Source organism: Delphinus delphis, chromosome 12 (genome assembly GCF_949987515.2).
Source record: "Delphinus delphis chromosome 12, mDelDel1.2, whole genome shotgun sequence".
In the NCBI taxonomy this organism is placed as follows: Eukaryota; Metazoa; Chordata; class Mammalia; order Artiodactyla; family Delphinidae; genus Delphinus; species Delphinus delphis.
Window position 1 is genome coordinate 2129950 of NC_082694.2, and position 18059 is coordinate 2148008.

Genomic DNA, 18059 nt, shown 5'->3' on the forward strand with positions numbered 1-18059 from the left:
TTATACTAGAATATCTGACAAGAAGTTTATTCTCTGATTTTCAATCAAGATTGTATCATTTTTTTTGAAACAAAATATGGAACAGCAGTTAGAACATTCATTTTCAGGCTCAACTCTTTACTAAGTATGCCAAAACTAAATATTTAAATATAATTTAATAAAGCCTAAGCAGTAATACAGTTCTCTAGAAATCAAAGTCACACAAAACCAATTACAATATCCCCACAAAAGAAGATTCCTTCTAAGTAGTTCATTATGTTAACTATTACCTCTGGATATATTACAGAAAAAATGATGCCATTAAGATGTTTAGACCAATGAACAGAATTACCACAAACAGAAAATCTGTAGCTGACACCGAAGTACTCTCTCCGTAGGTCAACATACCTCTCCAACAATTCCCTGCTCTCGTGCACATCTCTCGTGGACAGCGTGAGAAGCATAAGGTTAGCATAGGCTAGAAGTAAGTCCTGATTGGTTGCTCGCCAGTTACTTTTATCAGACTCCAAACACTGTGAAGATTCCAGATATTCCTATTTTGCAAAAAGAACTCCAAGTTACAAAACTTTATCATGTGTTACAAAACTGAGTGCTTTATGCCTACAAATTCCTTTGCCCATTCCTATGCTGTAAAACCATGTCGATTTTAAATCAGCCTATAAAAACACCAAAAAATATATAAGCATATTTCTCATATTTATTTCTCCAATCCACCCATTATAAATTGAAATCATGGTAGCAAAAATCTCATTTCACAGCTGCTATACATAAATGAAAGAAATTTAGGTCTTGGAAGGCAGCGCTTAAATACAAAGGGATATATGGTAACTGTCCATCAAGAAGTGTGAGACCCAACAGTTTTTACCTACCTTAAGGGTCTGTACAACACAGGAATTCCACTCTAAACTTGAACGCAAGACTATGTTTCTCTCTGCCTGGTGGCAGTGGGCCACAGCATCCTTCAGTCTATTGTTTGAGCGATACAGCTCTACTAGTCGGATGTTCATGTGCACATCATCAGGTCTTGCATAAAGTTCTGACTGAATCAAGTCGAAAAGTTTATTCCATCCATCTTCACCTTTACAATCTAAAAGCTGTTCCTATTTTTAAAGAACCGTTAATTAGAGAAACATCTGTGCAACTTTAAACACATCATGGCTCCTATGAGCATCATCCCACTGTGTCTGGCTTTAGTAAATTCCCACTCTACCTACCTCATTAGCCCCTCAGAGTCACTTCCAGCCCAGAAGCTAAACCTCAAGAAATGTACGTGGGGAGAAACACCTGGGATGACACAGCAGCAGTGGCTGCCCATGCTCACCTCAGAGTGTGCCAGGACGACCGGCCTGCGTCCCTGCACACTCCGGTCACTACCAGACGCCTAGCCTCCCAGGAACCCTTGCACCAGGGTCCTCACCCTCAATGTGCTCTGCATCTCCCTAAGGCTGACTCATCTCTGCCCACTCTGCTCCCACTGTGGAGCTCCTACTGCTCTGCTATCTTCTCAAAGTCTTCACCTTCTGGCCTTTCTGAATGGAGTCCCATTCCAAGACAGCTGCCATCACTTCTCTGCTAGCCTACGCACAAGTAGAGGAGGTGGGGGTGTCCCAGCGTCACCACCACATCCCTGCTCCTAACTCTGTTTTCTAAAGGACTTGCTATCCGGCTACTCCTGCCAGTCCCCCCTCATTAGCAACTGGAATAGAACCGTCTTCCTTTATCCCTAACAACTGCCACTGTCAGTGGCAACTAAGAAGTGCAAAAGACACACAATAGCCTGGGCATTCTGCTCTTTAATGACCTCATCTCCAGTGCTCCACACTCCAGCCTCAGCCATCCATTTGGCCAAATCTGTATTTTGATCAAAGCGCTCAGACCACCACACCCTCTCATTTTCCCACCTCACAGGGGCTCACATACCCTCACTGCCACATCTCTTTGCCTCTACCACCTGAAAAGCTTTCAGTACACTGACATCACTAAGTTTTAATTTTCCATGAAATACACACATACACTTTCCTTCCATGTCAAGCTGAAATGCCACAGTCCCAACATCCACAATTACTCCTTACTTATAGATGCCTTCAATTAACTCTCTCCACCTTTCCTGGAGACCCCGCCACCTGCTTCCTCTGAGCCCATACATGAACAGATGAACAAGTGAGTATAGGGCATTCGGGAATTTGGGAAATCACAAGCAAGCTAACTGATTTACTTTCATAATCTCAAACTGCCAAACTGGTAATGCCTAGAAAAAATAAAGCCCTATTTTACTTCTAATAAACTCACTTTCTCCATTCCCTGAAGAGTTCACTTCATATTCCTCTTTCCTCCAACTCTCACTTTCAACTTATGATCACACCTCATCCCCCGCGGAGAAAATGGAAGCCATCACCCCTAAGCTCCACTCGACCTTCCTGCACTCACCTCCCCACCCCGCCACCTCGCAGACCATGCTCGCCATTAGTGCCCTTTCTCCCTCACCAAGCTCTCTCCTCCTGGATCAGTTCCGTAACTTACACTTGGTGTGTCTATAACTGCAAAAAAGCCCTAGACTTCAATTATATGTTTAAAAATAAATAAGTAAAAAATCAACACCATTATGGATGCTTTTCAAAAATTCTACTCTCGGGACTTCCCTGGTGGCGCAGTAGTTAGGACTCCACGCTCCCAATGCAGGGGGCCCAGGTTTGATCCCTGGTCAGGGAACTAGATCCCACATGCATGCTGCAACTAAGAGTTCGCATGCCACAACTAAGGAGCCGGCGAGCTGCAACTAAAGGAGCCTGCCAGCCACAACTAAGGAGCCCATGAGCCGCAACTAAGACCCGGTGCAACCAAATAAGCAAATAAATAAGTATTAAAAAACAAAAATTCTGCTCCCATACCCAAGAGAAAATGCCCTCTCATTAATAATATTGAGTATTTTTGTTCATTAAAGAATGTCAAAAAGCTATTTACTGTAAGTCAGCCTTAAATTTTAGGAGAAATAGAATTACTTTGCTAGATAGCTACAAATCTCATGGATTTCTATCCAAAAGATGGGGGGGGAATCTGACATAAGATTTAGTTTTAGACAACACTGTCTTTAAAGAGTCATTAAAGGGAATCAGGATGCTTTAGAAACATTTAACTTTGGTTATACTGCAAGAAAAATAATCCCCTCCCATTTATACATGGTCCATAATGTCACAATGGAATGGATTGTCATGGCCAATAAGGAAATTATGTTTGAGGCATAAAACAAAGATAATAAGGTAAAGAAATCTACACACTGAAACCTAACATTTTAGATTAATTTTGTTTGTTTTTGCAGCATGCGGGCCTCTCACTGTTGGGGCCTCTGCTGTTGCGGAGCACAGGCTCAGCGGCCATGGCTCACAGGCCTAGTCACTCCGCGGCATGTGGGATCTTCCTGGACTGGGGCACGAACCCGTGTCCCCTGCATCGGCAGACGGACTCTCAACCACTGCGCCACCAGGGAAGCCCCTAGATTAATATTTAAAATCCAGGTGCTTATCACAGGGAGAAAAACTTAATGTTACTAGTATTTATCTCTAGGGGTTTTTAAAACACTTTTGATTTAAAAATCTGTGCACAATTGCTCATACCAGGTTTGTAATCGCTAAACATTGGAAACAACCGAAATTTCCCTCAAAAGTAAATGGTTAAACTGTGGAACACACCCATATGACAAAATACTACTCAGCAATAAAAGGAAGGAACCAACTACTGACTGATACACACAACCTGAATGGGTCTCAAGGGCACTGTACAGAATGAAAAAAGCCAACCTCAAAAGGTCACCCAATGCCTGATTCTATTTATACAACATTTTTAAATTACAAAATTATAAAGACAGAGAACAAATTCACAGTTGGCAGAAGTTAAGGACGATGGGAAGGAGAGGTGGATGTGACCACAGAAGGGCAAGCATGAAAGACGCCCTGTAGTGATGGGGCAGTTCTGTCTCTTGACTGCAGTGCTGGTTAAGCAAATTTACACACATGATGAGATGAACAAGAACTGAACACACACTGCACCAACGCCAAAATCCTGGTGTGATATTGTATTATAGTTACATTAAGAGGTAACCACTGGGGAGAGCTGGATGAAGTAAACTCAGGACCTCTCTGTGCAATCTTTACAACTCCCTGAGAAAAATCTATAATTATTTCAAAATAAAAAAGTTAAAAAAATTCTATCGGAAACATGTATAAGTCGGGATGGAGGGGGTCCTGTTAAAAACAATGTACACTGGGACTTCCCTGGCGGTCCAGTGGTTAGGACTCAGCACTCTCACTGCCAGGGCCCAGGGTTCGATCCCTGGTCGGGGAACTAAGATCCTACAAGCCACCCAATATATTGGTTACAACCCAACATACACTTAAAATTCTGTTTGCCTAGTATATTTGGAAAGACTTTCTCCAGAAGAGTCACTCAGTAAACTATATTTTACTCAGTAAAGAAAAGCAAGCAGAATGAGTTAATATATTAGCAACAAGTTTCTATCATTTTTAGAAATTACCTATAATATGCTAGAGAAACTGTCTTTTAACTTTTGCTTGAAAACCTCACTATCCCATAACACAGTCCTTTCCAAATTTAGATAACAGTTCTTTAAAAACCTTATAACTCTGAACTGCCACCCTATGGGTAATTTTCACCCAATGAAGCAAAAATTTCATATCAGATAGAAGTCAGTTTAATTTTAGCTCCACCATCTAGCTAACAAACCGTAAAATCCCTAAAACATTAATCATTCCAAAGGGTAAATGAGATGCCATGTGTGAAGCAAACTCGTACCTAATGAAAAAGCATATTGTGATAATGTATGTACTGTGAAATGGCTTCCACAATAAGTTAACGTCCATCACCTCACCCAGCTACAAATTACTTTCTCTTGTGATGAAAACTTTTAAGACCCCCTCTCAGCAACTTTCAAATGCACAGTGCAGTACTGTTCCCTATAGTCACAAGCTGTACTTCACATCCCCAGAACTTATTTATCTTATAACTGAAGGTTTGTACCCCTGTGACCCCCTTCACCCATTTCCCACACTCCCCATCCCCACACACACCGGTTTAAAGGTTACTACTGAAATCATTTAAACTCCAAATATTAGAAATAGCTGTGTCTTAAGTTTTCCCCAACTGCTTTTATTATATGCTTTCTTTTGCTTAATTTTTTACCTTTAGTTTATAAATTGCAGGACTTCCTGGAAAAAGTTTAGCTGCTCTTTCAACCCAGTATTTAGCTCTTCCATCACTAACATCATTTTTACAGAGCAATTCTGCAATCTTCAACACAAGATCTTTTTGTGTTGGGTTTAATTCCACTGAACGCTGATATCAAAAAAGAATTAAGAAATTAGTAGGATTCCTAAAGTCCATACACTCATACACAAGAATTAAAAATTTATCAAGTGACTCTATTAAAACTCTATTTCTAAATGACAGCATGTTATTTCAAGGCTATTAAAGTGTCTGCAAGTTTTCTGAAGATGAATTAAAAAAATTATCTTTTTATTTGGTAAACGCAAAAAAGAAAAGGAAGAGAGGGAGGGAACCACACACATAAGAACAGCATTTCTGATCATGGTAAACTTGAAATTTATAGGTGTTAATCTTCTTTTACAATCGCTAATCTCTTAATGATAAAATACAGCATTCTTTGGGCTAAGAACTTCAAAATCTGTTTCAAGCTGTTTCACTTAATAGTACGATGATACCAGTGCTTGTTTTCAAGACATCCATAAAATATATGTGAATTATTTATTACATAAATTAACCTGGGCATTATGTGTGTTTGGCTATGCGAAGGCTATGTTTTAATCTTATATAGTTTACCTTGTAACATTCAACTGCTTTCTCTATGTTTTCCTCCACTTCGTAAAGAAGGCCGAGAAATCTGTGAGCTTTGGGATCCCTTTCTTGTACGTTAATGTATGTAGATATATACCTGTTTAAAAATAACAATAATATAAAAACAATCTTTAAATTATCACATTTAGAACTGCATTTAACTGCTGAGAGAATATCTTAAGCCAAGCAACCACTAAACTAATTTATATTGTTATTCTAATTCTTGACTACCACTATTTAACGTAGAATATGCAGATAACTGAAAAGCATCCACAGATAGAAATAATACTTAAACACAAACACATGTACAAAGTTGACAACATACTCATTTTACCATTAAATGGTACATTTACCAAATTTTTTTTTCTAGTGTTACCCATTCTTAAGAAATGAACACATAAATTACCTTTTTTCTATTATTACACTTTGGGAATAGCACTAAGTTTTGCACAGACATTAGAAAGTGATTACAATAAATCTTTAAACTATCATAATGCAAAACACTAAAGAGCAACAATTTCCAAATAACAACTAAGAGAACGTATTCACCTTTTAAACAAGAAAATAACATCTAACGGGACTGTACCCAGCTAAAACAGCAAAGAAGAAAAATCACTCACTACACCACCAAATGCCGGTGACTTCCATTCTCTAACTCAAGTGACAACTAAAAATAAGCATATTCTAGGTCCAGTGAATGTTATCACAGGAGATATTAGACCAAAGATCAACACTGGAGGAAAAAGTGTCATATTAATAAGGAACAGGGTTATTTAACAGGCCCAATGCTGCCAGTTAAATAAAGGCGCTAACACTTTCCTTATCAGAATTTTCATCTTCCCGTCAATGCCTTTAATAGCCTGCCTCCCTCAGAATTTCCAGCTTTAAGTCACTATAAATCAGGAAATCAGACCACCAAGCTTCTTGGCTCTATGGTGAGACAAAGCCTCACACGATCACCTATCCAGTCAATTAAAGATCTTTTACACAAGTTATTCTCCTGCCCAGGAATTAGTTTAATTTTGTATTCATTGCCATTTTTTTCCAGCTGATAAAAGTAGCAGATATCTAAACAGGAAGAAATTAAGATATAGGCATGGTTCTCTTTTATTCTAACCCAGAACAATCTTTAGCGAAAATTTAATGCCAAACGATTTCTTGCCCTGGGTGTAAATAAGCAGCAGACATGCAGAAAGTATCATTCTAGACTCAACCTGCAGATGGAATCCAGACTAGTTCTTATCACCAATCTGAGTGATGAATCCCTTATTTCCAGGACATACTTAGGAAGAACTGCTAAAAAAAACGTGTATTTATCCATGTCAAAGAAGAACATGAAGTTAAAGCACCGGTTTTAGAAAATTAAGGCATGTTTACAGTTTGGTACTTACTTTTTAGCAAGATCATATTCTTTAGCTTCGTAATACAGCTTTGCAAAATAGAATCCTTTCATTGACTTCTAAAAAAAATTGAGAACTCTTTTATTTATCATATTTTGAATTCTGCATATTTTTCACAAGAGCTAAAATCTGTCCTAGCAAGGTTAATATTAATATATTTGATTTTTGTTCACTTAAAAGATTTAAAAAAAAACTGCCTGTAGAAATGCACATGTTCTAAAAGTGCTGAGTCCATGTTTTCTAATTTTCATGAAACAAAAAAATTAATTTAAGAACATCAAGACAAGATGACATCAGAAATTAAGAATTTATATCAGCAAGAAACCTTAGAAACCGTGTGGTGCCCCTCTCACTTTACAGATAAGTAAACAGACAGAAGCCCACTTTTCTAGGGGAGGAGAGGTATACAACAGACTTCACTTCTCCTGCCGTGTGTAAGCCTTTATGCGGAGAGTACCAAAGTACTTCAGACCCATTAAGGCACTGGGGATTCCCTGGTCCAGTTACTGACCGCTCCACAGATCATTATTCTACACTCAAGGAGCTAAAGAGGCAGAAATAAAAATTGAACTCTTCTGGTAATAATCCAAGTCCACACCCTGGCTCTTTTATTTCTATAAGCTCCAAAGTCCAGCCTGCTGAGACACACCAGATGATGTTACACACATGTGACAGAAGTACATAGCCATCAAGCATCTTATTTTTGAAAGCTATATAAGGACACAAAAACAAAAATCAACATATACTAAGTGAAAAAGCAGCCTACAAAGCAATGTTTTCTTTTATTGATTTTATTCCTAAATATACAGGTGTTAGATTTGTTTGCTGTGCCTGCTATTCACCAGGCGCCATTCTGGGCACTGGGGAATGGGCAGGAAATTAAGTCTCTGTCTTCATGCACAAAGGCTGCAGTTCAGGAAGCGTGACAAGCACAGAGGCAGGAGAGAGTGCTATTTTACAGTATTTCACCAATTATGTACAGTGCCCTGCATCTTCACAAGGCTACAATCAGATTCAGCCCATGAAGCACAGGCACCCTAACGCTGTGCCTGTCCAACTGGCAAAGCCCCAGGAGTCGGTCCTAAGTCCTCTTCCCTCTCAGAGCATCTCATCTGGGATACATAATCCATCTCACCCATGACTACGCTGACTCTCAAATGTGTATCTCTGGCTCTCAGCTCTCCTGAGCTCTACACTTATGTGTAAAATATTAAGACCCGTCAGTTCTACCTTCTGTGTTACCTCAATCCATCCATTTTTCTGCATCTCTACTGCTACTACCGAAGTACAAGCCTGCTATGATCTCTCTCTGGGACTACCAAAACGACTAATTCCTTCCTGTTTCCCTCCCAAAATTAATTCGCCAAAACATAAGACAAACCACACTGTGCCTTTCTTTAAAATTTAAAATCCTTTTACGGCTTTCATTACATTTTGAAGATACCCATATTTCTCACCAAAGACTAGCATGACGTGGCACCTGCCCAGCTCTACAACTTTACTTCATCTGCCCCTTGCATACTATGGTCTAGCCTGTGACTAAAACCAGAATGCATCTCTCCAACTGGGGCAGCCGTGGGGAGTCTCACTGCTTAATTTAAACAAAGGCAACTGTAGGTATTGATGTGATGTGATTTCTGCCCAGTACATTCAATGTCAGGGTAAAGAAATTCAATGAAGGTAGTAAATAAACGGCAGAGTAACTATGAGTCTCTTAAGGTAGTCAGATGCCTTATCATCTAATTAGAGATTTACGAATTAACGACCAAGATTCTCACTAACCTAGTCAAACAACAGCTAAGGGGCAATGACTTGAAAGGATCGACTGACAAGGAGGACCATGTTAAGCACGACTCACGTCTGGCACATAAACAGATATGAAAAGTAGAGTGAGTGGAAAGCCCTCAGTGCCACTCACCTCCCTCCCCTCTACACCTTGGGGAGGCAGAGCTGGGTCCAGTACACCTGCCAAAAGCATAACCCAAGTATATCCATCACATTAAAAGTGCAAAAGAAATAAACCACAAGATCATCTCAAATGCCACCAAAAGAAAAAAGCATGTGACAATATCCAACACCCGGGCTTCCCTGGTGGCACAGTGGATAAGAATCCACCTGCCAACGCAGGGGACACAGGTTTGAGCCCTGGTCCGGGAAGATCCCACATGCCGCAGAGCAAATAGGCCCGTGCGCCACAACTGCTGAGCCTGCGATCTAGAGCCCGCGAGCCACAACTACTGAGCCCGCGTGCCTAGAGCCCGCGCTCCGCAACAAGAGAAGCCACCGCAATGAGAAGCCCACATACCGCAACAAAGAGTAGCCCCCGCTCGCTGCAACTACAGAAAGCCCGCACGCAACAATGAAGACCCAATGCAGCCAAAAATAAATAAATTAATTTTTTTTAAAAAAAGGAATACATTGTAGGAAATTAAACCAACCAAAAAAATAGAGCAATTATTATTTACTCTAGGAAAAATAAAACTACACAATAAAGGTGACTTGAATGCAAAAATATTTACCTTACCGTAATTATATAAACACTAGATATTCACTTAACTAAAATTTACAAGAACAGAACTGAAAAAAGGAGGGGAAAAGTAAATACATCTGTGGACCGGTCTGGAGGAGAGGTGAAAGCCAGCAGAAAGTGTCTAAAATGAGGAAAAGGAGATAAAGAAATAAAAGTACAGTCGACCCTTGAACAAAGCAAGGGTTAGGGGCACTGACCCTCTACCCAGTTCAAGATCCACATACACATACAGTCGGCCCTCTGTATACACACTCGGTTCCTCCATACCCAAGTTTCCACATCCTAAGATTCAACCAACCGTGGATCGCATAGTACTCTAGCACATATTTATTGAAAATAAACCCACATTTAAGTGGACCTGTGCTGTTCAAACCCGTGTTGTTCAAGGGTCAACTGTACATATGTATGTTATTCAGAAGTATGAAACGCAGATGTTAAGGGTAGAACAAACACCTAAGAGCTGTCAAGTTGCCTCTAAGGAGCAGGAAATCAGGGGTGTGGAATAAAAAGCCAACTAGACAGAAAACTAGGAAAACTAAATAGAAGCCATCTGGAAAAAAAACTGAAGAAACGTTAAGTGACATTTTCAACAAGAACAAAAACAGATGTAAAGGAGTAGAAAATGGCAGAACAAAAGATGAGGTGAACAAATGAAAGCACACTGGAAGCCTGGGAAGATGGGAGACTATGGACCCATCACAGCACCTAGAACTTGGGACATCCTAGAAAGCCTGGTCTGTTCACACATGGCCAGTCTCTGCCAAACTGGGTACCAAGTAGATACCAATCTCTTCCTACTCTTCACAGCTGCTGTCTCTGCTCACTCCACCATCTCCCTCCCAACCTGTCCACAGCACCCTGTTTTGTCATTTCACTGAGACCCAAGTTTACAGAATTACTGTCACATGTTCCAAAGTTACGCACTTGCTAGTCAATATTCCACTGAAGGCCCCAGGTTCTAAAATCAATGATTTCTCCTTGTCTGAAGAAAAACATCTGCTCAAAACACTCTTTATAAATGTAAAAGAGGTGAGAGTAATAACCAACCCGTAAAGTTTTGTCCCCACCCTTATTTATTTGACAGAAAAGTTCCTTAGTTCAGAGAACATTCTAACTCCTGTCTAGACAGTGGTTCTTACTCTTTTGAGACCCAGGGTCCCCACTTAGAATTTCATAAAAGCTCTCAACTTGCTTTAGAAAAAAAAGGTACACCGTTTTCAGGGGTACAGAAACGTTCAGTGAGGTTCCGGCTCAGGCTCTGGTCCCACATTTGCATTCATGAGTACGCCAGCAGTTGGGAATTACAGTCTGTGTGTGAGCACCTGGTCCCCTCCTCCGGAGGGATGGGCTGTCCGCCACTCCACTGGTCCTAAGAGAAACTAAGCCACACCCACTGCCAATCCTGCCGAGCCACCTGGGTCCCCAGGACAAGTAGCTTTCATCTCTCCAGGTCTCAACATCCACAGGGTCGTCGGCAGTAACACCACACACACCTAGAACGTGGCTAAAGACACAATTACGGTGCCATTATATTCCTGACTGTCGCTCAGTTTTCCGTTTTCAACTTCCTCGTGCATCTTTATTCGCTTAGGCCCCTGCCCAGAACACCTTGAACGACCGTCCCTCTAACAGCCACATCCGAGGGCTCACCAAACGCGCCGAGCACTGCCCTCAACGTTTAACAAAGACCCTCCTAAAGCTCCTGTCAGTACCCTAACGCCGCCCTACTGCTGAAGTAAGCTACACTGACCTCAAACCCCACAGCGTGTGCGGGGCAGAGCTGCATTCGACCCCGGACAGCGACCAGGGATCCGACCAGCGACTGGCGGATCCACGGTGCACCCAGCTCGCTATCTGCCTCCAAGGAGGAAAAGTACCCCGAGAGGCGTCACCGGAAGGCCACAAAATCTGCCCCGGACACAAGGCCCGGGAGGAAATTCAGACCCCACCAGGGCTCCGCTGAAAAACAAAATGCCGGTAAAAGCAGCTGTGAGGAGCGGCGGGGTGTGAGGGGCGGCAGGGCGGCCGGGCCTCGGCGCGGAGCCCGGGCCGTGGGCGCAGCGGGGCCACCTCCCTGGCCGCCCGGGCGCCGGGGACGAAGAGGAGAGGAAGTGGAGGAGAAAAAAAAGAAGGAGAAGGAAGAGAAAGCGCCAACGCCGCCGCCCGCCCCGCCGTCTCCCCGCCCCCCGGCCGCCGGCCGCCGGCCGCGCCTCAGCGCGAACCATGGCGCCGCCGCCCACGGGCCCGCCTGGAGGCCGCGCGCCCCGGCCCGCTCACCTCCCGGAGAGACGGGGCGGAGCCCTGCACCGAGGCGATATACCGCTCCACGTCGGCCTTGTTGCGCCTCATAGCGCCGCCGACCAAGGTTCGCGCGCGGGACGCCAGCGCCTAGGCCGCAGCGGCTGCGGTCTCGGGAGCGCGGCGCCCAAAGGTCCGTGACGCAGCGCCGTCGCCGGCGAGAGCCCGACGCGCCTGCGAGTGTGCGTGCGTGCGTGTCGCGTCAGCCCTGTGCGCCGCGCAGGCCCGTGGGCGCCGGCGCGCGGAGGTGACTGCGCTTGCGCGACGCGGAAATGAGAAGCTCGCGGGCTGTGTGACGCGGCAGAAAGTGCATAGCGACTACGTGGGCCGCGAGAAGCAACGTCCGTGAATAGCCCGCCCCACAGGCGCTGGAGGCGGACGGGGTGTACCCGGTGCTGACGTCACTCTTCGGCGCCAGTCGTGTGCGTCAAAGCGCTCGTTTTTGGAATTTGAATTTTTAGGTCTTAGCTTAAAACAAGTTTCATAAAATGTTTTCAGTAGGTTTTAGGATTAAAAAGATCACATCCGTGTATACAGGGAGTTTAGAATTTATGGTTATGGATAATTTTGATCCTTTTTTTAATAGACTTAAAACAGTTTTATCCAACACATGGAACTAACCTGGCCTCTTACAGCCTATCCTTTTTGATTTTTCAATTTTTCCAAATTTTCCACAATGAGCAATTATTGCCTTTATAAAGAGGGAAAATAAAACAGAACATTCTGGTTCTGTTTTATTTCAATCGTATTGGATGTGAATAAGGGTGGCTGGTTTGGAAGAGCCCACCTTGGGCAGTTGATCTTCCTAGTATTGGGTGGGCCAAAAGTGCCTTCCGTTTTTTAAGTAAAAATAAAAGACACATTTTTCGTTTTCGCCAAGAACTACATTGAACAACGTATTCACCCTTTTGTTCCACTACCTTCTGCCATTTTTCAGGCAACTTCGTAATCCCATCTTACCAAAACTTTTTATCTTTTTGAGCAAAGAACTGTTCCAGGTGCCTTTTACAGTCTTTCAGGGAACTGAATTTTTTTCCATTAAGAGAATTTTCTAAAGACCGAAATCAATGGAAATCCCTAGGCGCAATGTCTGGTGAATATGGTAGATGAATCAGAACTTCCCAGCCAAGCTGTAACAGTTTTTTTTATTTTGCCTGGTCATCAGAGAAACACGCAGTCTTGCGTTATCCTGATGGAAGATTATGTGTTTTCTGTTGACTAATCCGGACGCTTTTCGTCGAGTGCTGTTTTCAGTTGGTCTACTTGGGAGCAGTACTTGTTGGAATTAATTGTTTGGTTTTCCGGAAGAAGCTCATAATAGAGGACTCCCTTCCAATCCCACTATAGACACAACACCACATTCTTTGAATGAAAACTGGCCTTTGGTGTGGTTGGTCATGGTTCATTTTGCTTGCCCCACAATCTCTTCCGTTCCACATTGTTGTACATATCCACTTTTCATCGCCCATCGCAATCGGTTTTAAAAATGGAACCTTTTTATTTATGTTTCAGTAGAGAATCACGTGTGAAAATATGGTCAAGGTTTTTTTCGCTTAACTTACGTGGAACCCAAACATCAAAGCGATTCACATAACCAAGCTGGTGCAAACGATTTTCAACGCTTGATTTGGATATTTTGAGTATGTCGGCTATCTCCCGCGTGGTATAACATTGATTGTTCTTAATTATTGTTTCGATTTGATCGCCATCAACTTCAACTGGTCTACCTGACCGTGGAGCATCGTTCAACGAGAGATCTCCAGCACGAAACTTCACAAACCACTTCTGACACGTTTGATCAGTCACAGCACCTTGTCCATACACTGCACAAATCCTTTTTTGCAATTCGGTTGTGTGTGTGTGTGTGTGTTTTCTGGTTGTGTTTTTACCTTTCTTGAAATAATAGAGCATAATATGCCGAAAATGCTTTTTTCCTTCCATCTTCAATATTAAAATGGCTACACAAAAATTAACCAATTTTGATGTCTTTTTTTAAATGCACGCTGATATGACAGCTGTCACATACAGTCTAACAAAATTGTTTCGAATGAAGTTAAAGACCACTAAGTGCTGCTAGAGGCACCTTATGGAAAAAACCAAACTAACCTTTGGCCCACCCAGTAATTGCCCCAGGTCCCAGCTAATGATAGCTTATCAAGGGAGTGGTGAGGGGCCTGCCCCTCTACTGGTTTCCCTGGTAACTAATGAGCCCACCTGAAGTCAATTCCCCTATAACTGGTAATCTCTCTTTCCCCGAGGAAGTGGAGACGCCACCCTGTCCTGCCCTCGGTCCACTGCACACAGTGGGGTGTTGCTCCAGGATCTTGCTTCAGACGTGTAAGCTCCCCCATCCATTAAACTATCGATGTCTCTGTTGCTGACTCCGGGCTCTTCTGTCTTGAAGCTGGGCAAGCACAGGGCTTGTAGGCCTGCGGGGTGCAGCCCAGCAGCTTCACATGTATTGACTCGTTTGATGCTTCCAACAACTTCGTGAAGGTAATGTTATTTGTTATTATGCTCAAGTCGACAGATAAGGAAATCGAAGGAGTGGACAGGAAAGCAACTTTGCCAAGCACACCTGGTAAAATTACTACCTTTAATCTGTTTTATGAGAATATATTGAAAAGGAGTAAGCCAAAGAAAAAACCTTGAGGCACTCAAGAGGCTTTTCTTAAATACATTTATTAAGCTTTGAAACTTCAGTTTTCACCAAATGGGAGGATGAGTCTGTCCTGCTGGGCTTTAAAAATAGACATTCTTCTCCAGGAAGATGTCCATCCTAGCCCACATCTTTTCCCAGCATGGACCAGATCCATCCCAACTTGTTCTCACAAGTAATTATCCTTCCCCCAAATCACACAGCTAACTGTAATGTTCTCTCCGAGGACCACCTTACCGGTGGGATGGATTCCACTCTAATGGCTGCATCACTCATGTTGATGCATTACAAATTTAATTCAAATGAGAGTTGAATCCATAGAAATATCACTTATGACGTCTTTCATCAGCCACAGTTTTACCTGATTAATCTGAGTCCTCAACTTCTGAATTAATTGAACTGACAGGCATCCAGCATTGATGCTGATCAAATCAGGAGCTTTTTCATCTCCTCAAGTCCACCTGTCCTCTGCGGCGGCTTATCATCCCTGGCAGACACCTTGTCTTTCATGCAATCACGTGACTCTTTCTTCAGAATCACTCATGCCGTCAGTTCATCCCATCATTTTCTCAGCACTCTTATTTTGTACGATTCCACAGTAATCCTAAACTACTCGTAGGTAGCACTGGGAATATTCTCATGACATTTTTTTTGTTTTTCTCTTTATTTTTTTCTCATGACTTTTGAACTTAGTAGACACGACGAGGTTAAAATGTTCATAGAGAACCTCAGAAACAGGAGGAACCAACAGGACTGCACGTTGCCACCGATGCTATCTTTTGTTCTTGGACATAATTAAGTCTTCATTTAAAAACTTTTGCTTTCATCACATCTGTAAAAATAGAGGCTTTTGTACATGCTACTCTCAATGTCTGTACAAGCTAAACTGCCTTACAGGTGCAGAAATGGACCCTTCACCCATGAGCTGAGGAAGGATTTAGACCTATCACATGATAGCACGACCTGCCTGGGATCACGCAGGCAGAGCTTGCACAACTCATAAATTAAGAAATGTGTATACACACGTATGTATATGCATTTGTATGTGTACATCTATATGTGTATACATATAGCTGTATGTATATGCACGCACATGCGTGTTTGTACGTATGTGTCTCTGGAAATTGAAGTCCCTAAATCAGTGCTGTCTAATATAATGTGACCCAACATGGATTTTAAAATTTTCTAGAAGCCACACTTTAAAAAATAAGAAGGAACAGGAGAAATTCATTTGAATAGCCTTTTATTCAACCCAGTATATTTAAAACATAATTTCAGCATGCAATTAATATGAGCAAATTGTTAATAAACTATCTTACATTCTTTTCTTTGTACCAAGCGTTCAAAATCTGATCTGTGGAAATTGAATCTGCGTTTAGATTTCATAAAATTTAGGGTTGAAAAAATAGATTCATATACCCAAGTTGTCCCGAACATACTTAGAAGTTATCAATAATTGAACTGAATAGCAAGTTTTAAATTTTAAATTAATTAATTACAATTAATTTAAAAATCCAGTTCCTCAGGAGGACCAGCTACATTTCAAGTGTTCAGTTGCCATGTGTGTCTGGTGTGTTGGATGGCAAAGCTCTCATAGTTCTATTGACGTTGAACTTAGAAAGGAAAGAGTTGTGTTGGAAAATAGATACTACTTGTAGCAGTCAGTGTGGCTGACAGAAAACCCAAAAACTACAGCATCCCAGAAGCTAAAACACAGGGCTTTAAGGAGAGAATAATCAACAGTGTAAAATGCTGCAAAAAGATCAGAAATGATGACTGAGGAAAACTCTTTAGACTTGTTTCCTATAAGTTGATTTTTGAAAGAAATGGTGCAGGCAAAAAGCAGCCTGCAAACGGTTGAGGGATTAGGTGGTGAAGAAATGAACGCACCTAAGTGATGATTACTGTCTTTTTATTAGGGAAAACTGACGTTGGTATTCTTTGGTAGATAATCACATAGAACAGTTGCCCATTGTGGGGTGTATAGTTTCATGAATTTTAAGGCATGCATAGATTCATGTAATGACTACCACAGTCGGGATACAGAACAACTCCATCATTCCCCAAACTGACTCACACGACTGCTTTAGAATCACACCCTCCCAGCACTGATCACTCCCCACACTATAGTTTTGTCTTCTCAAGAATGTCTTATGGATGGAATCATACTGTGTGTTTTCATACTGGCTTTGTTCATTCAGCATAATGCCTTTGAAATTCATCCAAGTTTTTGCATCCTCAATAGTTCATTGTTTTTCATTGCTGAGTAACATTCCACAGGTGAGCAGACCACAGGGTTATCCATTGACCAGTTGTAGGGCATGTGGGTTGTTGCCAGTTTCTGGTGGTCGTGAAGAGAGCTGCTGTAAACATTTTTTTATCAGTTTTTTCTTCAATGAACACAAGTTTTCATTTCTCTAGGGCAAGGGTTTGCAAACTATGGCCGTTGTGTGGACTGGCTGCCTGTTTTTTTTTTTTTAATAAATTAATTTAGTTGTTTTTGGCTGCGTTGGGTCTTCGTTGCTGCGTGCTGGCTTTCTCTCATTGCGGTGAGCGGGGGCTACTCTTCGTTGCGGTGCGCGGGCTTCTTATTGTGGTGGCTTCTCTTGTTGTGGAGCACGGGCTCTAGGCGCGCGGGCTTCAGTGGTTGTGGCACGCAGGCTCAGTAGTTGTGGCTCGTGGGCTCTAGAGCGGAGACTCAGTAGTTGTGGCGCACGGGCTTAGTTGCTCCGCGGCATGTGGGATCTTCCCGGATCAGGGCTCGAACCCATGTCCCCTGCGTTGGCAGGCAGATTCTTAACCACTGTGCCACCAGGGAAGTCCCTGGCTGCCTGTTTTTGCAAATAAAATTTTTCTGCAACACGACCATGCCCATTCGTTTATGTGGTGTCTTATGGCTGTTTGTGCTGTGAGAGTTGAGTAGTTAGTTGTGACTGAGACCTATGTCCTACAAGCCTAAAATATTTACTCTCTGGCCCTTTAAGGAAAACTTTGCTTATAAGTCCTCTAAAGAAAGACTCAGGCCTCCAAGCCAGAGTCTCGCCCAAGCCTCTCACCTCCTTCGTGCCACCTCCTTGCCTTTCTGGCATCCACCTCTCCCACGCCCTCTTCTCTGTGTGCCTCAGTCTCCTGCCGGAAGAAATGGGTTGAGCCCCAAGGAGGCTGAGGAGGGATGGGGGAGGGCCTGGGGTGGGTTCTGCCCACTGCCCCAAGCCATAGGGGCTCTAGCCAGGGCCTAGGAGAGGAGGGCGCTGGCTCGGGGCGCGGGGGTGGGTAGCTGCCCCCGTTACTGCTGCTGCTGTCTTGC

The 18059-nt window shown here is 42.7% G+C and overlaps 1 protein-coding gene across 2 annotated transcripts in view; it reads right to left on the bottom strand.

The window, feature by feature from the left end:
* Positions 1–12247, bottom strand: part of LOC132435160 (E3 SUMO-protein ligase RanBP2) — a 54153-nt gene extending 41906 nt beyond the window's left edge. For both annotated transcript variants that reach the window (XM_060027192.1, XM_060027191.1), the window contains exons 1-6: positions 12073–12247; positions 7257–7324; positions 5851–5962; positions 5194–5346; positions 870–1100; positions 388–533 (exon numbers count right to left, since the gene is read on the bottom strand). In XM_060027192.1, coding sequence (XP_059883175.1) covers positions 388–533; positions 870–1100; positions 5194–5346; positions 5851–5962; positions 7257–7324; positions 12073–12144 — 782 coding nt within the window. In that variant the 5' untranslated portion in view covers positions 12145–12247. The remainder of the gene's footprint in view (positions 1–387; positions 534–869; positions 1101–5193; positions 5347–5850; positions 5963–7256; positions 7325–12072) is intronic.
* Between the last annotated feature and the right edge of the window lie 5812 nt (positions 12248–18059).